The sequence below is a fragment of the Podarcis liolepis genome (genome assembly GCF_965112155.1).
Source record: "Podarcis liolepis genome assembly, chromosome: 3".
Taxonomy (NCBI): Eukaryota; Metazoa; Chordata; class Lepidosauria; order Squamata; family Lacertidae; genus Podarcis; species Podarcis liolepis.
This window is the reverse complement of record NC_139557.1, coordinates 36,336,205-36,361,255: the sequence shown is the minus strand read 5'-3', so window position 1 is coordinate 36,361,255 and position 25,051 is coordinate 36,336,205. Positions and strand designations below refer to the sequence as shown.

At 41.1% G+C, this 25,051-nt stretch overlaps 1 protein-coding gene across 40 annotated transcripts in view; it reads right to left on the bottom strand.

Annotated features, from left to right (window-relative positions):
• PHF3 (PHD finger protein 3) overlaps positions 1-22,276 on the bottom strand; it is a 44,993-nt gene extending 22,717 nt beyond the window's left edge. For 2 of the 40 annotated variants that reach the window (XM_083495840.1, XM_083495864.1), the window contains exons 1-4: positions 21,836-21,979; positions 14,289-14,557; positions 3,403-3,558; positions 1,143-2,946 (exon numbers count right to left, since the gene is read on the bottom strand). In XM_083495840.1, the coding sequence (XP_083351966.1) occupies positions 1,143-2,946; positions 3,403-3,558; positions 14,289-14,532 (2,204 nt within the window). In that variant the 5' untranslated portion in view covers positions 14,533-14,557; positions 21,836-21,979. Of the gene's footprint in view, positions 1-1,142; positions 2,947-3,402; positions 3,559-3,821; positions 3,893-14,288; positions 14,558-21,310 lie in introns of those variants that run through there. The other 38 variants (XM_083495831.1, XM_083495832.1, XM_083495842.1 and 35 more) reach the window with 37 other exon arrangements.
• Positions 22,277-25,051: the final 2,775 nt, after the last annotated feature.

Below are 25,051 nucleotides of genomic sequence, written 5' to 3'. Positions count from 1 at the left end.
TGTTTAAATTTTTACAACTTCAATACAGTGGTACCTTGGTTTAAGAACAGTCCAGTTTAAGAACAATTTGGTTTACAAACTCTGCAAAACCGGAAATAGTGTCTTGGTTTGAGACAGTTACCTCAGTCTAAGAACGGAATCCAAATGGTAGAAGGGCACTGGCGACGGGAGGCCTCATTAGAGAAAGCGTGCCTCAGTTTAAGAACAGTTTTGGTTTAAGAACAGACTTCCGGAACAGATTAAGTTAGTAAACCGAGGTACCACTGTACTTGTAAAGTGTGACATTTTCAAGTAAAGCTTTGAATACAACATTTTAAAAACACATTAAGTGACCTTGATTTCCTAATCAAACATAAGTGAAGCAACTTTATTTCCTGATTAAATATTTCAGTTCAACTACTTTTCACTACTGGGGGTAAAACTTTTTTGAGATTTTTAAATACCATGTAAAATTATTATTGTATAATTTGGTTAGTTTTGTTTACTAAATATAAACCAAATGTATTAATCAGAACCCAATTATTGGAACATCAGAAAAAAGCCAACTGCATTCTTCCAAAAAAAACACATGAGTGGATAGTATCAGGAAGCTAACAACATATCCCAGAGAAAATTACATACCTCCATCTAACAAACATCACTGTTACTATCCCCCATACCAAAAAATTATGCATCATGTTTATGCAGCATGGTAGCTATTCAACCAGTTGGAGCTATCATTTTTTTTAGTGCAGGTCCCACAGAAGTTGTTCAAAGTTAACCAACAGATTGCCTGGTTTTTGTGAGAGTGGCAGCAGGAAATGCTCCAGAGAAACCTCTTCTGCATATCTATTTTGCAATTTGCAACATGAAGCACACTTACTATGCCACAGACGGCACAGAACACAGCAATTATTTATTTCAGTGTAAACATGAATAGACTCAAACTATTACGCTGGGTAATCACAGCTCATCACTATTTTGTTTACCCTAATTTCTTAAGAAAGTGTAGCTCAAGAGCCTATAATGTTGGAAAGTTGACAGGGTGCTTTTGTGGTTAATTTAAAAAAGATAGTCTGGGTGCTAGACTCCAGGACATGAGAAGCAGGTGTCTGATTAATGAAACATCTGAACAACAAAAACATATACCTACACACACACACCTGTTGCCATGTGGTTTTCTGCAAAACCCACACTGCTTACTAGGTACCCAGAGACTTTTGCTCTCAGTGGGAGATAGGTGATCCGAGCTCTCTCGTTTTATAGTAGAGATATTATCTGGAATGAACAACGGAGGCTCGTCTACTGAAAGGCTTCTGCTGCTTCTCCTCTGTCGAGGCTGAAGATTCCTCTCTAACTTTCTGAGTTTCAGTTTCTCTTTTTCATCCTCTTTCAAATTATCCAGAGGCACACCTGCGGAATCTCTTTTCCCTCCTTCTTCTTTAACACAATTATTGGCTTTAAGAAGGGGGTGTTTCAGTAACTGCTTCTGGTTGTGGTGTGCTAATTGCCCCTGTTTAGGATGTGCTGGTCCCGACACTGTGTGTGATATTTCTTTTGAACCCGCATGATGGCTGGAAGACTTGTCGCTTGCTCTCTCTGCGGACATCTTCCGTACCTGTGGTGGGATTTGGCCCCGTGGAATGTTTTTCCCTAACAATTGCAGAGGCTTCTTTAATGCCATTCCAGATTCGCAGCCCTGGGCCTTCACATCTTTATCTGCATGTTTTTTCTTAACTTTCACTGGCTTATGAAAATGCTGGAGATCCCCATGCTCCTCCACTTGATGCTTCAGACTTACTGAAGATTGGCTGCAAACAGCTGACACAGTATGTGTTTTGCCGTGAAGCTCTTGGTTTACGGAAGCTGTTTTCTGCTGGGCAGCTGTAGTTTTATTTTGTTTAGACTTGGGGTGCTTGGGCTTCAAATTTCTTACACATTTTGATGAAATGCCAGTATGCCCATCTTCCTGCAAGCCTGGTGACTCATGCACTCCCATTTTTACACTGTCAGCCTCCTGATGCATAGCTTGAACTGGAATGTACTGAGCAATACCATCTTCTAAAGTATTTGTTTCTGATTTGGCAGAAGTGGCATTGACACCTTTTGAATCAATCTGGTCAAGTTCCATGCTACCTAAAGGAAGATCTTGCAACCCAGCCTTTCTAGAGTCATCTGATGGCTCTTTTCTGTCATCTGGCAAGCTGATCTGATGAGCTGGCAAGCTTGAGTCACAGGCAGGCTTTCCATCTACAAAACTGGGCTGAACTGAAGGGGTTTCCTGAATTTCACTTGCGTTCTCATAAGCTGTTGTAACAAAAGGAGTATCGGCCTTCCCTGTTTCCTTGCTTTCCTCATCCATTTTAGTTTCATTCAGCTCCTCAGATTCAATGTTTGCCTTTTCATCTGAAGGCATTTCAGAAGTGAATTTATTAACCATGGTCTCATTCCCTTCATTTTTAACTAGACTGTTATTTTGTGTTTTATTAGTTTCTGTAAAGGCAGATGCTTCCAAGCCTACTCCATCACCACCATAGGGTAGCACAACTTTTGTCACGCTTTCAGTTTCTTTAGTTGGGGAACTGGTCCCTGGTAAGTGAGAAGAATTCCCTACTTCATTAGCTGCTTCCTCTATTTTTGTCTGATTAGGAATTTTATGTTCACTATCTGCTTTCACTTCATCTGAAGTTGCACAACACGCAACCCATTCTGCATTGCTAGAAGGTGGTGGTGGTGATAATACTTCCAGTGCCTCTTGTTCTTGGCAGGATTCATTACGACTGTGCTCAGTATCTCTTGGATGCTCTTTGGCACTACTATTTTCCCATTTAGTCTGCCCTTTATCCTGCTGTTTCAGTCCTCCCTTTTGAGCAGATCCAGACTTCACAGCTGATTTTTTGGGGTTAACAGATGGTGACGCATTTGAACGTTTGGCTAGTGTGCTCTGCCGCAGACTTCGTACTGGTTCTATTAAAAAAGACAAATGAAGTGTTTAGTATTTTTATCTATCTGCCAAATAACAGACAAAAGGAACAATTCTGTACCTGCTTACCTGGAATGAGCACAACTGAACTCAATGGGACTTACTACAAAGTAGACATGCATAGGATTGCATCGCAAACTAAAAATAAGATTATTCGTATAACTTAACATTGTGATCCTAAGTTTATCTTAACACATTAACAATTTCTCATTATCTCTGGGAAGACTTTTGATGGCAAATAATGTACTTCCACTTAAAATATAAATCTGAAGCATTTATAAGTGATAAAACACAAGAAGAAAGAATATATATAACTACATTTAGGTATCTGAATGTGTTCACTCAACAGTGAACCAAGACTCCAATACACTGTTCAGCCCACACTAAATCAAATGCAGAGATTTGCTGTCTATAAATGTGAACTTCCTCAGAAGACCTACCTTGTGTCATTAGACGTGGAGATTTCCTTGGCGATTTGACTGACGTTCCATCCATTTGGTCCCTCAAATTCCTGTTAGGTGAAAGATCATCTTCATCAATGGTACGGCAGGAAGTTTCCTTAACTCCTTCATCCATAATATCATCAAGTCCAACAACTAAAAATAGAAATAAAAATCCTAAACCTTAAAAGTATCTATTAGGGCTGCAGTCTCATGAAAGTAGCTGGGAGACTTAGACTAACTAAAGGGAAATGATGCATGGGGAGGGGGCACAGAGAGAAATAAGACTGAAGGGATAATTAGGAAGCATGATATACAAACTATCCCACTGGGCAGGTAAAATAAGTAGTCATCCAGAGCAGTATATTTCTCATACATGGTCCTTGAGAAAGAGTCATAGCCAATTTTAAAGGACTCACATTTTATTGATTTGCCACAGGAAGTTCTCAGTCCTTAAATGATCAGCTGTCCCCTCACTGTCCCTTCCCACCTAAGAGAAAGAGAATTTAACAATGGAAAGAGCTGATCCAAAAGTGACAATCTCCTTTACCTTTTTAATTTTAGAGATTTGCTTTTAGATTTTTAAAATCCAGAACATGTTAGTCTGCATCATGAGAATTATTAATAGATGACTCACCTGCTAAGCTCCCAGTCAGAGACTGAGAACCATAGCCTAGGGCTGCAGCCCTCTGACACTTAACTGGAATATGCCCCACTGAACTCAGTGGGATTTATTCCCATGTAAAAATGCACAGGATCAATGTTAAATGCCATATTCCTACCCTCTTACTAAGGCCAGTTCACACATGAGGAGTGTAAGTCAGGCCTGCACAACTTCTGTTCGGCCAAGCTAAACAGCCCTCCAGTTATGTGAGCTGCAAGATACTCATCCATCAATCAATTCATTTCTAGGATTGAACCCTCAAGCTCATCCATGGAGTGACTAGACCCACTCTGTTCCCTGTGGTGAATGCACTGGCGAAGCATACCCCTCCCTCAGGAGTCAACTTTAACAAGTGGGCTGGATTGCCCATGAGGCAGGTGGTGGGAGATAAAGGTCTGTGTTAGACAGATGCTCCGAGAGTACATCAAAAAGTTCCTTTACTATCCTGAGATGCAATTCATCCAGCCCTGATGACATAAACTCATTCAAAAGTAGCTGGTGCTTTTGTCCTTACGTTTCTTTTTCCTCCTGGCTTGTTATTTCTAGATAGCCTAACAACATAATCTACAAAAAGCAAGTCCTGTAAAAAAAAGTAAAAGAAAAAAACATACCCCAAAACAACAAACTAAAGGAGACATCAGAATATCACACTTTCAAATATGATTACAACTGCCAATTATTCACAATGCCCTAAGAAACTTTTAATTCTAATCCTTCTCCAACTTTTCTTCCCCTACATGCGACAAAGCTGTAGGAGGTAGTGTGACCATTTTCATTAGCACCCATATAAAAATCTGTTTCACTTTGGCATCTTCCTACCTACACTAGGATTCACAATTTTAAGAAAGTCATAACAGCTTTTGCAGGCAAAGCTAATCACTCAGTATCTCCTTAATTTGTTTACCTGAATTATTTATATACTGCATTTAATGGGTGATATCAAACCCCGTCACCCCATTTCCCCCCTCCCCTCCCCAAATCTGCTTTGAAGTGGTAGGGAAAACCCCAGAACACATCTGGGGGCAAGCGGGGGGTGGCAGCGGGGAAGTCCTTTTGTGCTAGTAGAAATCATTGTGCTTACAGGGCAGTTCCTTAGCACTACACTGGATACAAGCCTTGTACACAAGACAGTGTATACAAATACATTAAAACTACATTAAAACCCATTCAACTTCAGGCCAAAATAAATATATTAAGTTATAGTGAAATATGCCCAAAATCTATACTTCTCTACAAAACTGCCACTTTAAGAATAGTTTCAGCATCTTGACACCAGTTATTTTGACACCTGCAGTCATACTCCATCAATGTCATATCAACCCTAGGAATCAGCAACTGAGAAGCCCTATGTTAAAACTGGCCCCTTAAGAGATGCCCCTGCTCATACTTCTATTCACTTTGACCTGCATTTTTAAAAGAACTACCCACAAGGTTAAAAGGAAAGGAAGGAGAACAGCATATTAAAGCGGCAGTGGGGGGCGGGGAAGGATCTTCCACATACAACCCCTTCTGTCTCCCTTCACTTCCATCTTTACCAATCTGAAGACTCAGAAAGAAGAGGTAGACTCTGTAACAAGGCAACAGAGAAAAATACTTCTGCAAGCCTCCACTATCCAACAAGGAAGGGTAAATGGAGTTCTCCCCACCCTGCCCTACTGTTTCATATACTGTGTAGTAAGCGGGCGAATAGACTTGTCCCCAGGCATCCTACATTCCTCACTATAATCTCAATTTTCATTCACAGGAACATCAGCTGCTATCTAATGTTCTGCACATTTTTGTAAAAAAATCAAAAAGATACAGGACGGAAAAAATCAAAAGCAACTGTTCTGAGACACCAGAAGAAATGCCTCCTAACTGCAAAATCCCGCACACGACAGCAACTTTTAAAGAAAAGAGGATTTTCATAATTTCAAGGCCTTTTCAGATGCAACAAGACAGAAAAACATAATGGGTAAGAAGCACTTGCCGCCATTATCTTCTAGAATAAATGAACAACAAAATGATTAGGACAATAAAGTAAATTAGTTGGATTAGGAATCACCACACGCATATTGTGGAAATATTTAAAATACAATATCTTCCTAACTAAGGAAGTAGACAGTGAACATGATATTTCAACAGCTCTGCTGAGAGACCAGCTCCACTGAGCTGCTCCTCTCGCTCAGTTATTTCCATTCCAGGGGGTCTCATAGGAACTACTATATAATTTTAAAAATTGGTCCTAAGCTTACTTGTTTTCTCCCCCATACCCCAATCCATTTTATATCATGTCTTTTAAGTGTAAACCTACTGGTAATGACTATTGTATTTTTATTTGATGCCATGTAAGCCACTATAGGAGGGGACGCGGGTGGCGCTGTGGTGTAAACCACTGAGCCTTGGGCTTGCCGGATGGAAGGTCGGCGGTTTGAATCCCCGTAACGGGGTGAGCTCCCATTGTTCGGTCCCTGCTCCTGCCAACCTAGCAGTTCGAAAGCACGTCAAAGTGCAAGTAGATAAATAGGTACCACTGCGGAGGGAAGATAAATGGCATTTCCATACACTGCTCTGGTTTCGCCAGAAGCGGCTTGATCATGCTGGCCACATGACCCAGAAAAACTGTCTGTGGACAAACACCGTGAGTGCCGCAACCCCATAGTCTTTCGTGACTGGACTTAACTGTCAGGGGTCCTTTACCTTTAAGCCACTATAGGAGCTTTTTGAGCTGAATAAAAATAAATGCTTTAAATAAATATACATGCACACAAACGCCAGAAAAAAGTAATATACCAAACTCCAAAGGAAAGAAATGCAACATGCACTGGAAATGAAGCAACAAGGGATGAATTCCAACTACCAGAAATCTGACAACATAAAAGAAAATGTAGTCATAACAAAGAGTCAAGTTTCTACAAGTACTAAATGATTATGCTTTGGAAGAACTAAACGTGGAACCAGTAGGGAGGCATTTCTAGTCAGTAATCCATATCCTTTAATAGCCTAATCCTCATGGGCCATTTATACAGGTGGGTGGGACTGCCCACCTATCAATTTCCAAACATCAGATGACACATTTTGCTTTGCCTCTGAAATTTTAACTCAAACCACTTGGGTAAAGAAAGGCACATATCCATTTGGCTCTGCCAGTATTATGTATTAGCAAGTAATATTTGAAAAGACTGGAGAATATCATTAAATACAATTTTACATTTTGCTATTAGTAAAGCTATTGTACAAAGCAAGTGGATAAGGCATGTGTCCTAGAAATAACTGCTATAACACAATCCCTAAAGTTCTTTGTTTTGTTTTTGCTGGCCTGATGGTAGTATAATTTGTATTTTGTATGTATACAATTTCAAGTTGGGGCTACATTTGAAGGTGACCCGGAAACTATAACTAATGCAGAATGCGGCAGCTAGACTGGTGACTGGGAGTGGAAGCTGAGACCACATAACACCGCTCTTGAAAGACCTACATTGGCTCCCAGTACATTTCCAAGCACAATTCAAAGTGTTGGTGCTGACCTTTAAAGCCCTAAACAGCCTCGGTCCAATATGTCTGAAGGAGCGTCTCCACCCCCATCGTTCTGCCCGGACACTGAGGTCCAGCACCAAGGGCCTTCTGGCAGTTCCCTCACTGCAAGAAGCCAAGTTACAGGGAACCAGACAGAGGGCCTTCTCGGTAGTGGCGCCCGTCCTGTGGAACGCCCTCCCACCAGATGTCAAAGAGAACAACTACCAGACTTTTAGAACACATCTGAAGCCCTGTTTAGGGAAGCTTTTAATGTTTGATGTATTACGGTATTTTAATATTTTGTTGGAAGCCGCCCAGAGTGGCTGGGGAAGCCCAGCCAGATGGGCGGGGTATAAATAATAAATTATTATTATTATTATAAGTTAAATCCCTAGCATCTATTTAAAGGAGTTAAGGATTCTTCTAGATCTTTGCTCTTAAGACATGGGACTGTACGCTGCTCCGAGGTGTTCAAAATTAGCCAGATGCTTTTTGCTACTGGTGCACATCCAATTGCAATTACATTGAGCTTTCTGGGCGCCATGTTGGCAACTACAGTTTAAAAAACTCTATCCTACTCCATAATTCATACCATTTTCATTTCCACTGTGCATGTTTCTCCTTCTTGCATACTGGAGCAAGTGAACTGTTATAAGAGCAAGCTACAGAGATCATAGAATCATAGAACTGCAGCATTAGAAGGGGTCCCAAGGGCCATTTCATCCAACCCCTAGCAAACAGACATTCTGTTGTGGCGACCACAACATAAGATTCAAGGTGCCATTAGGCGACCACCTTATATACCAGAATTTCTAGCACTGGTTCCGCCTCCTTGTACTGTTTCAGAAGCAGACTTGCACCTATATAAAAATGTAACAGGGGGCCCTGGGTCCCATGCCACCTGGATATTGCCCTGCCTGTAAGTTTGGATATACCATGTCAGAAAGCTTCTCCTCCATGCACCTGTGTCCAGAGGTTGCTCTACACAGAGAAATGTCAAGTAGCCAAACCAGTCCCAAGAGAAGTATAAAGATAAATGCCTCTAACAATGCTCACCATTTGTCATTAGCTTGATTAGGTAGACTGATGGAAGAGCAGGATCCATTCGGGTCTTCCTTGCATCTCAAGCAAGAGAGCCAAGGGAAACAGAAAACCTGCCAGACAGCTTCACCACACTACGAAACAATGGTCAGTATCTAAAGAAACCCAAGAACTTTCACCCAGTGGATTTTAATAAATTCAATAAAGTTTATTTAAAAATTATTTCTGACTTCAATAAACTTTCACGCTTGGGAAAGTCTCCTGAGTTTGCCATGCAGCAAACAAGTCAAAGCCCCAGGGGGCGCACAGAATTAGTCGCATGAAACTATGGATCCTACCCAAAGAGCATAGAAGCATATGCTAACTAGTATTACACTAGCTAGGGGATGAAGGGAAGGGAGAAAGACATGGAACAAGATGTCAGATTGTAAACACCCTTTAGGAGCATATATCAAAGCAAATACAAAAAAAGTACCATTTGCTATTATATCATTAGGAGGATAGCTCAGAGAACAAAGGTCTTAGAATATTAAAAGCTATATTTTTAGAAATGCAATGGTAGGTCTGTAAGAACTGTCAACCACCAGCGCAAACTACTAGAGGCAAATATTAGGGTATGGAGAAAAAAAGGCATCAATGTTTATATATAGAGCAGGGTTACCATATTTCAAAAAGTAAAAATCCAGACAAAAAAGTTGTTGAGCTTCTTATTTTGAGCCAAAGTTGAGCTTTTTTTGCAAAACTGCAAAGAAATAAGACATTTTTGAGCTATTTCTAAGGAAAATCAGCAACAATGACCCAGCCAACATGGGCTGCCATACGTCCAGATCTTCCAAGACATTTAGCCGATTTCTGCTCAGACGCCGCTTGCAGCTGCAGTATTCTTGATATGACCGGGAAAATTCAGACGTGTGGCAACCCTAATATATAGGATGCCTTTATATTAGGCTTCTATGCAAGCTAATTAAAAAATGGGGCTGTAGAATTGAAAGGCAGCACACTCTGCTCTGTACGATCAGTCAGGATATCAAGGGCCAGTGGGAAGGTGTTCCTCTAGCATCCCAGGAAGAACCTCATGTTAAGGAGACCAGCCTCATCCCATTCATTGAGAATAGAAGGGGCAGCTCAAGGTGTGCTTTCCCCACACCTGCCAAAAGAACTGTCAGCTCCAGGTACCAATTGCCCCAAGACTGCAGAAGGAAGGGGAAACAGAAACTCAGACCTCATCCATTGGCCAAAGGAAAAAGAGCCGCCAACTGCTATTCAACCAAGAACACCAGCAAGATAAGATCAGGCAGGCCCAAACTGGAAACAGATGCTTATAGCTCAGCACAAAATAGATTTATGAAATCTACATGTACAAATGCCTCAGTGTCTTTCAGATCAAATACCCTGCGCTATACCCTAGGATACTCAACTATCTATTAGATTTTGCCCACTGAAAATTCAGAAAAGTGTAAGCTGACAATGGAAACTATCAATGCCACCTGCTAAGTTATAACATAATGCATGTCAGGTTCTTAAAAGAATTTTGTTAAATCCAATAGTGTCCCTCACACTAATCAAAGGCTGTTTGATCCAGCAGGTGCTTTTATCAGTGGAATGGGAAAGGAAATTGTTTTTGCTGAATCCCCCTCCACTATGCACACCCCCAAAACTCTGTTCCAAAGGACTGAAAGACCTTTTACAATAGCATGGGAGATGGAGTAGGGTGGCTGCAGGGGGAGCAGGAAGTGGAAAGATTTCCTCTCACCTCCCTCCTACTGATTGAAAATCTATGCTGGATTTTTTTAAAAAAACAAAAACCTTTCAGCTTGAAGGACACCACTGGATACAAACTACTAGAGTTAAGTTTGATACATCAAATCTAAACTGTGAAGTGCCCCAGCTGCTTCAGAAACTTCCATAAACTGTATCTCCCTTACCCCAGCATTCCAGGGAGCTGGATATCATGCATTCAACAAGGTACAGTATGTTCAGAGATCTAAGAGGGCACAAATGGTGCACTCACACTGGGGCAACTATGAGGCACCACAACTATGACATCCAATAGAAGGTGAGAGACGAGGAATAGGGCTTGGGGGAGAGATTTTGGCATCACACAGGGTGCCACTGAAATTTGGAACACCAAGGTTTGCCACTGCTATGTTGGTTACCGTCAAACTATTTCTGGCTAGGACTGTGACTTTTCTGACTAGACATCCAACGCTTGCTCAGCATGCACAACTTAATGGGGAAGAGGCAGAAGCATAAGCCAAATTGCTAGTAAAATGTTTGATCAATTCCCTTTCTATAAAATCTGTCAAAATCAGTGATCAAAAGAGAAAAGTCAACATAGCTACTACTATTTTCCAACAATATTTGCAAGAAATTGTCAGTGTCTACCCAAAAATTAATAATGGGGGGTTGCTTTTTCTGCATCTCTGCGTAACTGTTCTGTCCCCAACCAAATCCCAAGTATAAAAATACCCTTATTAGGAGCCCACCGTGGCCATAGCAGGAATCCTGGACTGGAAAAGTACTCAGTAATTTTCTACTAAGGCCATTCAGTGTAAGGTTCATTGATTAAAAGATGATAAAAGCATAGTTAAAGACTGGTTTCTTAAACTGTTTCTTCAAAACAACAGCATTTGCTACAGTTTGACCCATGAAAACAAATAAACAGTAGTGTGGCACCATAAAGATTAACACATGTATTATGGTATAAAGTTTTGTGGACTACAGTCAATTTCATCAGAAGCCAAGTTAGTCTTAAAATGGTACAAACTGTTGCTGCATCAGAGTAACAGAGAGAACCTATACAATCTTACTCAGAAATAAGTCCTACTGAGTTGAATGGGCCCCATTCATTCCCAAGTAAGCAACTACAGAATTGTTGCCTGAGGTGGTTAGCCCTCTGGAAATCATTATGTCTGACCAATGTTTCTTTTAAGAGTTTTAAACACATTGCCTTCGGATGGAAGTTCAATTTTCATCAGTAGCCACTTTTAATGCTCAATGATATGCAAAACATTTTTTTTCCTCTCCCAGGCTTTTTAAATTCCTTGCTTTTAGTTCTTAAAGCTATCTTGTATACTCCTTGCTAATTTTAAAGTGTTGCTTACTGATTTTACACTGCTGTGTGGGTTTACACTGCTTTTTATTAACCCTGCACTGTGTTGTTTTTTAATTGTTTGCATTTGTATATTAAATTAACAAGTATAGAAATGGTTAAATAATAAAGAAATAAATGCCATGAAATTCCTCCTATTCTTTTCCACACTAATATTCAAGGAGGAGTTGGGTGAACAGGAGCTGCCCGCAACAATAACATGGAAAAAGCAGGATGTTAGGATCATGTGGTGGCTAAACACTTGCTTAGAAGGGAGACCGAATGCTTGCATGGGTTTGAAAAAGATGTGTAATTATTTGCAAAAAGAGATATAGATTCCAATATATCAGTAGCCTAAATAAGCTACAATCTCTGAGGTGTTCCTTTGCGGGAAGTGAGCAGCTCATTGGCAGAACATCTGCTTCTCATATATAAAGTCCCAAATTAAATTCCAGGCATCTCCAGGTAGGACTAAGAAAGACTCCTGCCTGAAATCTTGAAGAGCTACTGCCAGTCAGTGTAGACCAGGGATGTTCCAACAGGTTGCAGTCAATCACTGTTGATCGTGGGCTCATTTTCCTTTGCTTTTGCCCAAAAGCAAACGGCCCCGCCTCGCCCCCTCTTCCCTCCCTGTATTTTCTCCTGATCTCTGGAATGGAAGAGGGAGATCCACAGCAATCTTTTGCTCCTCCTCCTTTTTTCCCAGCCGCACTTCCCCTCTCTAAAACAAGCTGAACAACTTTGACCTGAACCCCTAAAAAAAGGTGGTAGATCACTGCCAGGTTTTAATTCTTAATTCTGAAAGAAGTACCGTATTTTTCGCCCTATAGGACTCACTTTTCCCCCTCCAAAAATGAAGGGGAAATCTGGGTGTGTTCTATGGGGCGAATGCAGGCTTTCGCTGAAGCTTGGAGAGCGAGAGGGGTCGGTGCGCACCGACCCCTCACTCTCCAGGCTTCAGGAACACATCCGCAGCCTAGGCAGCCCTGCGGGAGGTCCCGCAGGGCTGTCTATGCTGCGGATAGCAGCCTGCTTCCCAGCGCGAGGGGTGCCCTGAAGCAGAGCGCCCCGCCCGCCGGACAGACATTGGCCAGCCCCACAAGCTCAGGGGACAGCAAGGAGGCGCAGCGCCGCCATCCCGCTGTTCCTCGACCTGGTTCGGTTTGCCCGACCTGGTTTTGGGGGGGAAATAAAGAAAAAAAAATCCTTTATTCCCCCCCCCCAAAAAAAACTAGGTGCGTCCTATGGGACGGAGCGTCCTATGGGACGAAAAATACGGTAGATAGCAGTCCCTTGGGAATTGGCCACCCCTGGTGTAGACAATACTGAGCTAGATGGACCAATAATCTCACTCAGTATAAGACAGCCTGATAACGGTGCAGTGGAAAATAACATTTCCACTGTACCTCCTACCTCCAGTCCTGACCACTGGAAGCAGAAGGGCCCAGTGGCTCTGCGCTCCATTCAACCCCATTGTTCCTGGCTGGCAGTCAACTTGAATGTTAACATTAAAAGTACTTAACATAGTAGGCAGCCCAAACAAAAGAACCATTTTATAGTAAATACCCTAAAAGTCATCCAAAGGAAACTTTCTGAATTGAAACACCATCTACCTGATGACTGCATATCCAATTTGCTCTGTAAACCCTTTAATGACGATTTGCTGCCACTGTGAGGAGCCTTCATAAGAGAGATGTTTCCAAATAAAGAACTGTGAGGGGAGAGAGAGCTTGTGCTGGCCATCAGGCAATGGCTTTTTCCACCTGCCTTGCCCCACCCTCCAGCCCTAGGAGCATTTCCCAGACAATGACTTTGAGAAGAGCAGAAACAGCTGGGAAAAGAGAAGAAGAGTTCAGGGCTTCTTCTTTTTTAGTAGTTTTGTAAGTTGTGTGTCCTTGTTTCTCAATTTGATCCTTTTACATGGTGCTGTATGCTTTGAGGTATTTTATGCACGGTAATTTGCCATCAATTTTATTAATTATAGTTTAGTAATTATTTATTGCAATTGTTAAGTGCAAACTATTTAACTATTATTTGCTGATATTTAATTTTATTATTTACTATTATACTCTAATGGATTATTGAACACTTTACTCAATGCAAGTTGTTTATTTTAAAGTTATGCTTTTATCATGACTTTTTTGTATTGGATCAGATTGTTAGGTGTGTGATCTTTGCTGTCTGTTTTGTTGAATTCTTCAGCTTGCAAACTGCCTTCCTAAATAGGAATATAGAAAGGCGGTATACAAATTAAAAGTTAAATGAAATGAAAGTACCTCAGTCAAATCAAGAGGTACACTTTCTGAAACGAGTGCAACCTAAAACTGCAATGCTATGCAAACCAAATCCCTATTTTAGTAAGATAAACACTATCTGAAAATAATCCTAAGTATTCCTCTTCACAACTTATTTTAAAGCTCCTCAATAAATATAATGGTTACCTCAAGTGAAGTGAAGGAAAGCTAGTGGTTTAACCTTAGGCTCCAAGCCATGAAGCAGAGCGGGGGGAAAGGATTCATGTTTTCAGAGCAAAATGGAACAACACCAGCTTCTGCTCTTTTCAAAAGTGTATACTTGAAAAATATTAAGATTTACCTGTTGAACAAGGCATCTGGAAATTGGGATCAGTGCTATCCAAAACAGGCAAACAGAACTGAGCACTTGCAGATCCTAGCATAGGGTCCTTATCACTGAGCATGTTCTTCAGCGAATCCTCTAAGACATTTTGACTTGTACTAAAATCCTCACAGACTTCATTCTCCACGTTGGATCCTAGAAATAGGGCATCATCTAAGTGTTCAGTAGGAATTAAATGATTAAATGTATCAACTATATCCATGAAGACTCCTGTGTGTCTTTAATCCCTATAGAAAGACAAGAAAAATACCATAAGAAAAATAAGCTATGAATTATAAAATTACCTAAAAATTATTAATAAATTTGATCTGGCTTTTTACTATTTTGAATACCTCTTCAAAAATAGTTTCTTTCTCTTTTTATTAAAAAATTGTATTTGCTTTATTTAAAATAATTTTCAACAACAAAAAACTTAGCAATTTAATTTTAGGTTTGGTAAACTTTATATATGGGTCAAATGCACACATGGTAACCCGAGCCACGGAGGGGGCCATTTTTACAGAACAAAAGCACTGTAGTTTCTCCCCACTTGCTAACTTTGCAAACTTTTTTTGAGAAGCCTGAAGTAAAATAATTGTAAAGGGTCTCAGAACACACCCTTGTCCACTGCTTTCCCCCTGAAACCCCCTCCTGCACCTCTTTTTCTCTCAGTAAAGTTTCCCAGGCATGGGGTCTCCCACATAAAATGAGAAAAAACAGTGGAGAAAAGAATTGTGATGTGAGCAAAAGCAGCGAGGGAAGAATTAAGTACCTCACACCCACCTGCTTCTATTCCCCTAGAAACTGAAAGCCCACCCCTATCTAACTGCAAGGATGTCAAGCTTTGCAGACCCATATTTGCCACCAGAAGTGTACATCAGCCCTAGGTTTACATTAAAAAGTAAAGCATTCAAATATGGATGATTCTTATTTGATCATCTTGTCAAATAGACAGCTAATCTTTTTAAATCCCCACTGAAGTTGATTAAGTTGTATATTAACTCTGAAAAACTGTAATCTGATGGGAGAATCAGTATCTCAGATATGTCAAGATCTGCCAACATAATGTGACAGCCATCTTTCAATCCAAAACAAGTCAAGATATGTATTCCTATATTAATTCAATTTAATAGATGAAAAATAATATTAAGCCTTATTATAAAAGTTAAGAGTAATTTTTATGAAGCTCTTATCCAAGATAAAACAGTATCAGCACAGACTAACATATCTCTCCAGACATAAGTTGTTGCATTAAAACCAGCCTCAATTCAAAAGACCCTTTTAATATGAAGAGCATATAAAACTCTACCATTTACAGTTATGATAGGCAACTGCAACAAGTCTAAAGAGAGCTGAATTTTAGCAGAGTTTTATGTCTGCATGCAGAAAACAGTAAATGCTATGGAAATATACAGGGGATGGATGAACTTCCCCTTATAAGCTTCAATTTCAACAGTCAAACCTTCAATTGTTGGGAAAGTTTTTAGAATCTCTGCAAACTAATTTAGCTGAAAGACTCAAAAGCATCATGGCCACCACACTTTTGGCAAAGCTTCTAAAGCGTTGCCTACTGAAAGAATGCCATTTTCTAATTAGGTAAATGTGATTACTTCAGGTAATTGTTGCTTTTCAATTTGATTATGCAGAAGTCATAACACTAACTGCATTGTCATAGAACTGCTTGACTGAAGCCACCAACTGTCAAGATTCAATTCAAGTTTAATGAGAGTTTGTTGTGCTTGAGGTCTGCCACAAAAACCCTTGGCAGTAATTATGATATACCACAAGGTACACTGTTGTTTCCTATTATAAGGGCGTTAGGAAGCTGTTTCTGTTCACAAGACATTTACAACTTTGGAACCAGCATTGGTTACTTCATCTTGCCTATTTAAAGGGCTACATCCACAAGGCATCACCTGTAAAGGACTCTTATCTGAAACAATGCATCACTGTAAAAATCTAGAAGTCTCTGAATGCTCTAAGCAGCAGCTTTGTATCTGTCTTATATCAGCTCTTGTCTCTGTAGAAGCTGGGTCATTTTTCAAATAGAAGCATTCTGTGTAGTTAGCTGATGTCTGCAAATGGGAGTCTTTAGCAAAAGACACCCCATTTCCCTTATGCGCTCTCTGCCACCAGTATCCATCACTCAACATTCATGGCTAACTCCTAGGAGGAATGATAACTTCTAGTTGGTAAAATATCAAAGCAATCTTCCAAACTCAAAGAGTGACCGGTCCCTACATTTTTTTATACTGTGCACTACATATTGTGCATTGCAACTGCTATCAATGCAAGGAATATTACAGAGAATGAAAAACAAAAATATTATTCTCCACTCAATTTAACACTAGTTAGGTGTCCCAGATCATCTGCAGACATCAGTCCAGGAGATTCTAAAAGATATGCAAAAAGCCTTATGAGTTCCATAATCTTCAAGGTACCATTTGCAAGTTATAGACCCACTATTGGAGGAGACCCAAGCAGCCCAAGCTCATATGAAGAAGCTATCTCTCAACAATCCTCAGGAAATCACAATTCTAGATAATTTCCGCTGTTTTTAAGTGCCTTAAGAACACAAGAATAGTACTGCTGAATCAGACCAAAGGCCTATCTCCAGTGTTCAAAATTAGCAAGGGGCCAGGCACATTTTGTGACTGGCATGGGTCCAATTGCAACCACAATCCACTACCCACAATCTCTAGATGCCAGGACAGAGCCAGAACACAACAGAAATGGAACTGCAGTGATGAATATACCATATTTTTTGCACCATAACACTCACTTTTTTCCTCCTAGAAAGTAAGGGGAAATGTCTGTGCGTGTTATGGAGGAAATGCCTACGGATTTTCCTCCTCTGAAAACTACGTGCGTGTTATGGTCGGGTGCGTGTTATAGAGCAAAAAATACGGTACTTATGCCTCAGTTAATTCTCAATTGCTTAAAAAAAAGATGTTGCCTTCTCTTTGATTAGAGTGTCTAAGGATTAAAAATACATTTCAAAATGTCAAGGATGAATTGTGAACATTAAACAAGAACCCACCCACGAGTGTGACTCAAAATATTTAAGCCAATATCTGATTTCAAAATCCACCTTTACAGATTCCAAAGTGGAATTTGAATGTCATATTAATTTCAATCTCACTAAAGGTGTCTTGTGCCTTCCAAACCCCAGACAATTTCACTCAACAGGTGCTTAAGCGAAACCACAAGTAGTAGGTCACATTTTCATAACTTCAGTCAGTACCCATGATTTGTGGAGGACTGCACTATGAGTAAGATTTGCCTATGCAGATAATACAGAATATTATCAATGTTGTATCACAATGTATTTCAAGTCAACAAGTTTAATTTCCAAAATTAAGGAAACAACACTTCCAAGCTAAAGTTTCTTCACTTGTTCAGTTGTACTTTAAAACAATACTAGATTGCTCTGCCACTTCCCTTTTAAAAAAGCACACACATAAACACACTGCAACTATAGCTGAAATTTCAGTAACCTCAACCAAAGTAAGTCAGGCTCTTTCATATGGGGCAGTTTCCTTTGATCCTTAGCACACTTACTTGAAGTAAGTACCAGAGAAATAAATTGAATTTCTATGTAAAGAATTCATGCTTTGTCCATTGCTCATGCACAACTGAATTGTCTACATTTCCAAAAACTGAGGGTAATCCACCTAATGAGAACAACCTTTAAGGAGCTATGTCCCAACTATGGTATATCCACCTATGATGCTTAGGGGTGCAAAAAACAACATGTTTATAAGCCTTCCAGCAGGCTGTAATATAGGGCCACCAAGTTTGGCATGCCTTCCTGAAAGGCTTAAAGAAGCAACGGTGATCATATGAAACACTTCATCAGTCATCAACATAATCTAGCAGGAAATCAAAAGCCATACAAGGATCTATGGCTAGAACAATTCAGTCAGGTGTGCAGTTTCATTTTGTCCTCTTCCAAGCTAGCCCAGACAAATGTGTCATACAACCAGGATACTTCTTCCAAACACAGAACGAACTGTTTTCATCTCAAAATGCCTAAAAGCATGCCAACTAGTATGCAGTTTTTAAAGACTGGGGTAGTGCACATTTTCATTTATTTCAATCAATTTCTATCTCATTCATTATCTAGTTCTCAACACACATTGGTGATTTGAAAGTATGACACCGTGAACCCATCAGAATAAAATAACCATGTTTTTAGAAGTAATGTAAAAAGAACATATGCTTGAACCTTATCTAATCTGATAGTGTATCCAAGAAACACTGAGACTTGAACCACAATGTAACTCTAAGGGAAATGAATTCCAAGACTGCAAAGCAGCTACTAAAGACCTCTCTTCAAACCCTTAGGGCATCGATTTGGCATACAGATGATACAGTCCAAAAGAGCACTCTTCATCTACTCTAAAATGTGTATGTTGGGGCAGGAGGGGAGAAATCTTTGAAGTTCTACAGTGAGAAGGGTGCTCCACATGAAAACATGCAAGGTCACAGCACTGAACAGTACAGGGGAAAACAGGAACAAGTTGTTATGGCTGGGGTAGAGAGATGCAACGGAAGTGAAACAGGTAACACAGTAGTGGTACCAAGAACAGTAAGAATTCCTTACTTTATTTACAAGCCAAAGTAGTTTAAAAGGAAACGGCAGTTAAAGTCAACCTGAAAATTATCTGTAAATTAATACAATTAATATTTCAGATGAATTTAACTGCCATGACCTGCATCCCTTTCTGTTGCTTATTTTGTACATAATTTCAGTGGCATGGCTATATTGTGACAACACTTTCCAAAACTTTTTTTTTTCCTGAATCAAAGTACTTTCTCCATCTTAGTCCATTATACACACTACAGAATAAGCAACCAATGCACAGAGACTGTTGTATATATATCTAACACACCTACTGGCTACTGAGATATCACAAAACACCACAAGTGCTATGGATGCACTCAGCAAAATGTGCAGCAGTAACATTTCTCATACCCAACTATAATTACTTCATCCTTGTGCTTTAATTCTTGAGAAGTTTCCCCTTCTGGCCACAGATCACACAAGACATAAAATTACCATTTACAACGTGGAACTACGGCTTCTGTAGATCCCCCCCCCCAAAATCAGTAGGGCTCCTCAATAAACACAACTGGTCTGGGCTGTTTAAGACCTGAACATGTGATAGCTACAACTGCATAATAACAAATTATCTGTAGCATTTGATCACAGAGGAAGTTGATGAGGAACAAGATGGAAAGTTAAGGGGCAGGGGGCTGCAACCAAACCAATTATTATTAGATGGATCAGAGTATGTTTTAGGCATCCCTAAAAACCTTGCTCTTAAAGTAACCATAAACCAGCAACATTAAAACACATAATATATCAATTAAGAACTACACCATGAACAAGTGCTAAAAGTTATTGTAAAGCAAGTCTGAAAAACTGAAAGAAGTCAGATTAGCCTCAAGCAGGGCCAGGGCCTTTTCAACACTGGCTACGCCTGGTGGATCGCTCTGTCTCATGAGACCAGGGCCCTGCGGGATCTGCTTTCTTGCCTGTAAGACAGAGTTGTTCGACCTGGCCTTTGGCTTGGAACCAGCCTGATTCCCTCCCCCTCTTTCCTTTTCCTTCTGTGATGGAATCCCTATTTGGGGACTTCCCTGGCTTTTCTGGCCCACGTAGGACCTGTCTGGATAGTTGGCCTTGGTGAAGATTTGACGTTTTCTCCCCCCAAACAGTTTTTGATCTGGGCTTCCACTGAAATGAGGCTTCATTTTAAGTGAATTTAAGTGCATTTTAAGTAGTATTTTAATCTTGTTTTTAAGTTGTATTTTAATCAATTGTTTTTATACCTGATGTTAGCCGCCCTGAGCCCGGTCTTGGCCAGGGAGGGTGGGGTATAAATAAAGTTAAATAAATAAAATAAATAATAAATAAAAATGTTATACTATAAAAGCGTATCTTACATTTGGTGAAAGATTTTTAAGTGGCTGAGCAATTCTCAAACTTACACTTTAAAAGTATAAAAATCTAATCATTCTTGAGAAGGTTCTAAATATGCACATTTCAAGTTGAAAGGCCAGAAATGCTTAGGATGCAATCAGTAAGAAATATCAGTGAAAACATTCAAGGTTTGTTAGAGAAGCTAATCTGCAAATGATTAAGAAAAAGACATCAACTTATAGACCACACTACTGTAGCAAATTCAAAAACCACCAGGAACAAGCATATGAGCAGCTGATCAGTGTGAGTGGGAGGGTGAAGACAGGCTTGAGTAACGTAATAAAAAGTCAGATGATACTACTGGCTGAACACTCTGAACACTTGGGAATGTGCAGAGTGTTTTGGCGCAAGGCAAAGGTAAGGGTGTATACGCAAAAACATTTGTTGCCAATTAGTTATTCACCAACCCTTATTTTCTCTACCTTTTCAATGCATGCTTAGGTGTAAAGTATGATAATACAAGTCCAAGTGGCCCTGAAGAACAGTAGTTATTCTGGACCAACACACACACACTGCACAAGCATGTTGATAAATAACCATCACCAGAGGAATGAAATCTGCAAGGTGGACACAGAGATGGAGATACACCAGATTTGGAGAATCTGTGTCCCTCCAAATGCTACTACACTACAATTCTCTTCATCCCTGGCCTGGACATCTGAACATGTTTGCTAAGGCCAACGGGAGCTGGAGACAAACAACATCCAAGGAAGCACAGCTTCTCCATCCCTACTATACACATGAGAGTTAAGTTCTATGGAGCTCAAGGGGGCTTACTTCTTCTGACTTACAGCACTTTTCTGTGTGACAGCATTTTAGTTGTCTGATCTGCCATGCTGCATTTTAAAGCTATTATGACTGGGTCTTATGCTTGCATGACCACTAGGAACCACCACCCCTTCTCCCTCAACCCCCAAGCACAATATAGCTAACTAATGAAAGGCAGTTTAACAGATACTTTAATAAACAATTCTACACTAAAAAAAAAAGGCCGAAATCCTAAAACACTTACCAAGGAGGAAGTCTCATTGGACTCGCTTGGCCTTACTGCTGAGTAAACCACCATGGCTTAAAAAATGGCTAGCTAACACTGTTAAACTGGGGTTGGTGGGGGGCCAGGGGAAAATCGGGATGAATTAGCAGTCCCCAAAGGGAGCAGCGAAGTGGTATTCGGAACAGAAGGGAAAGGGATGGGGAAGCTGTGCCACAGGCCCTCCACGGGGAGCACGAGGGGCCCTTGCTCCTGGGGGAAGCCTGACACGGGGCACACGAGGAAGGGGGCGGGGTCAGGAGCCCCCGGCGTGGAGGGGGGGGAGGCGGTGGTTAAAACAGAGGAGGCTACGAGGACCCGGATGACGGGGGGTTCGGGCGGAGACTCGTTCGTGGCGGGGGGGGGGTTAGTACTGCACTGCGCGAGACTGGATCCGTTCACTACGAATAGTAACCCCCACCCTCAGCCCCCGCCGCGCGAAGCTTCCCAACTAGGCCGCGCTCCCGAACTCCCCTCCTAACGCCGCCGCCCAGAGATTATATTTACCTGCCTCGGCTAGGGGCACGCGCTCCCTCTCTTGGCCGGCTACTGGGCTTTTTTTCCCCTCTCCCCCCCCCGCGCTCCTTTTTCTCCCCTCCCCCTCCCTTCTCTTACGTCTCTTTTCTTGCTCCGCAGCCCCAGGCCGGGGAGGAGGGATGAGGGGGGGAGGAGGAGGAGGAGGAGGGAAGGAAGGAAGGCTGGCTGGCTGCTGTGCGGAAGTGGAAAGGGCACGCGGAGGGGGTGGGAGTTGGAAGTGGGCGGAGACAAGAACGGACGGACGGGACTGCTTCGGCTGGCTAAAGGGGGAAAGAAATACAGTACGACTCCCCCCCCCTACTCCTGTCCAGCAGGTGGTCTCTCCCGCTCGTGGGCCGGCTGGCCGCGTGCCGACGCTGGAGGCCCCGCGTGCCTCACTTGAAAGCGTCGGGTAGTGAGAGCCGGAGGCCGAGGTCACGTGACGGCGCTGTTTTACCCTGCGCGTGGCTTTGCGCGTGCGCTTTGACGCTTGCCTTCCATCTCCCGTAATAAATAAACGTATTTCGAGTTTTCTGAGCGTGGGACGGTTAATTTGTTTTGTTTCTTCTTCTCCTCTTGCGTACAGACCTGTGCTGCTGACTGCTGTTGCTGAATAATATCTTCCTCTCGTGCGACCCTCTCCCCCGGGTTTCACTTTTCTTAACGTTTACGGTGCACCACCTAACGCACGTTTTACTCGGAAGTAAACCCTACTGAGCTCAATGGTACGGTATTTGCTTCCCGGCAAACGCCTGCGGAGTGGCAGCCTGAAGAGCCTTTCGCTATGACATGGAGCTTGTGTACGCAAAAGGTCTCCTAAGGAAATTCATTTGTGTGCCGCCTCCACCCCCACCCCCCTCATTTTATGTATTTTAAATAAATATGTTTGAAAGAGAATGTTATAACCATCGAAATAGGGGCACAGCTGTACTTCTCTCTGTGCTGCTAGCTTTAAAATGGCCTATCACATAATTTGAAGGTGCTTGCTGAAGTGCAGGATTATTATTTTTTAAAAAAATTGGATATAAAAAAATTAACAATAGCTTAGATGTGCTAAGGCTCAAATAGTACACAGAAAGTCACACGCTTAGCTCTCCCTAAATCCCAGAGGCCTGTGGGGACTGCTGTTACTAATGGTGCAATTCAAAACATGTTTACTCAGAAGTAAATTCCTCTGAGGCCTACTTAACAACAAAACACACACATCTGGGTGAGATGATAAAATTGCTGCTGCACTGCATAACTGAGTGCATGGAAAAGGAAAAAAATCAATTCAAGTACAAAGATAACATATCAGACAGACAGCTAACCTAATACCTATGATCTCCCTAGTATCTAGTTTTCTATTTGCATGGACTTAATTTTACAATACAGCTACATTCCATCATGTAGTCAAGTGCTGTGATCCAAAAACAAATTTCAGAGAGGTGTGTATTTTGCCGCACAAAGCTTCATGATACCTAAAAGACTTAACACGTGGCATAAGGCCTTTGTGGACCAGAGCATCTGACAAAGTGGGCTGTGGCCCCCAAAAAACTAATCCAGGAGCAGTTTTACCAATTTGTGGGCAAATTCATTGGCTGATTGTGTACTAGTGCCTGAGTCTTCTAGGAATTATTCCCCCATGAAAAAATAGCTTCTGATGTAATGGTGTCACATGGGGAACGTCTGTAACATCCAAAAAAGAAACTTTTACATCTGTTCAGCAAATAGTTACAGAGGCTTTGTTTTGTGGGTGGCAAAGATGCATAGAGACTGAGAATTGTAGGTTTTCTACTCTTTCTTCTGATACTGTTTTATGGTGATATTTATGTCTTTGTTATATTAGTTTGAGGGGGACAGACCCCCCCCCGCAATAATCTCTACATTCGTGAAGGGTTAGAATTTGAGCAAACACATACATTTGTGAAGCTGTAAACCAGTGAGGGCCTTTCCATATATACATGACAGTGAGGGTAAAGTGGAGGAGCAAAACTTTATTGTAAAGATGGATTCTCATTTATATCCATCGTTTGTTCAAGTCAATGCATTCTATAAGAAATGAATAACCACAAGCAACATACTGTTGGGACACTTACTATTTGTCAGTAAGTAAAGTCCACAAGAATTCATACAACTCAGTCTTGCAGTTTAGTCAGACATTGATCCCAAGTAAGCAAGCATAGGCCTTCAACTATACATTTCAGTAAACAAACAATTCGATAGTGATTGATGTAGTTTGTGTCCTTGTTTCTGTGATTATTCCAGTAGCTGTGTTCTCTTAAAGATATATATCCACATTAGTAAGAAGAGCAGGGGTTGAAATTGCACATGAGAGAAACAGTTTTAACACAATTCTTTGCATATTTTCTATAAAGTGAGTTCCATTGTTTCCAGTGGGGTTTGCTGCAAAGTAAACATGTATAGGATTGCATCCTAAATTATGATGCCAGTTCTAGGACTAACTTCCACTGCCAGATTAAGAATTTGAGGATCAAGGGACAGCCTTCAACAGGAACTTTCTAATACAAAATTGAGCTCAGGACATAGCAGGAAAAATCATTTGTGCATGTTACCAAATAAGGACCAAGCTGGAAATATTTGCAACAGATTTACTCAGGATTTCCCCAGTAAGGAGAATGCAACAGTCTGGCTTCTGTACTGTGCCTCTTTAAAAGCCCCAGTATCTCAGAATACAGTCGTTGTTTCCTTATCACAAGATACAAATTGGAGAAATGTTCACAGTTGAAGGACTTCACTGTGTGCTCTGTTAGTACTTTGTCCATTAACATGGCAATCCCCACAAATGATATACTTTTTTACTGTTTTGAATACATACATAAGTCATACATATACAGTCATACCTCGGGTTGAAGTAGCTTCCGGATAATTATTTTTGGGTTGCGTGCTGTGGTGACCCAGAAGTAAAGGAGGAGTGTTTCGCCACCCACACATGCGCAGACGGTCAAAATGAGGACACATACATGTGCAGAAGCGGCGAATCGCAACCCGCAGGTGCAGGTTGCGTTCACTTCTGGATGCGAACGGGACTCTGGAACAGATCCCAATAGCATCCAGAGGTACCACTGTATAAGTTTAATTGTAGGCCGCCCTTCCATAGTTCAAACCATGCTGAAAAAATTACATAATTACAAACATAACAAAAGTAGTCATACACAATAAATAAAATACATCAAAAAGCATACAACCAAAAAGAAAATACAGTGG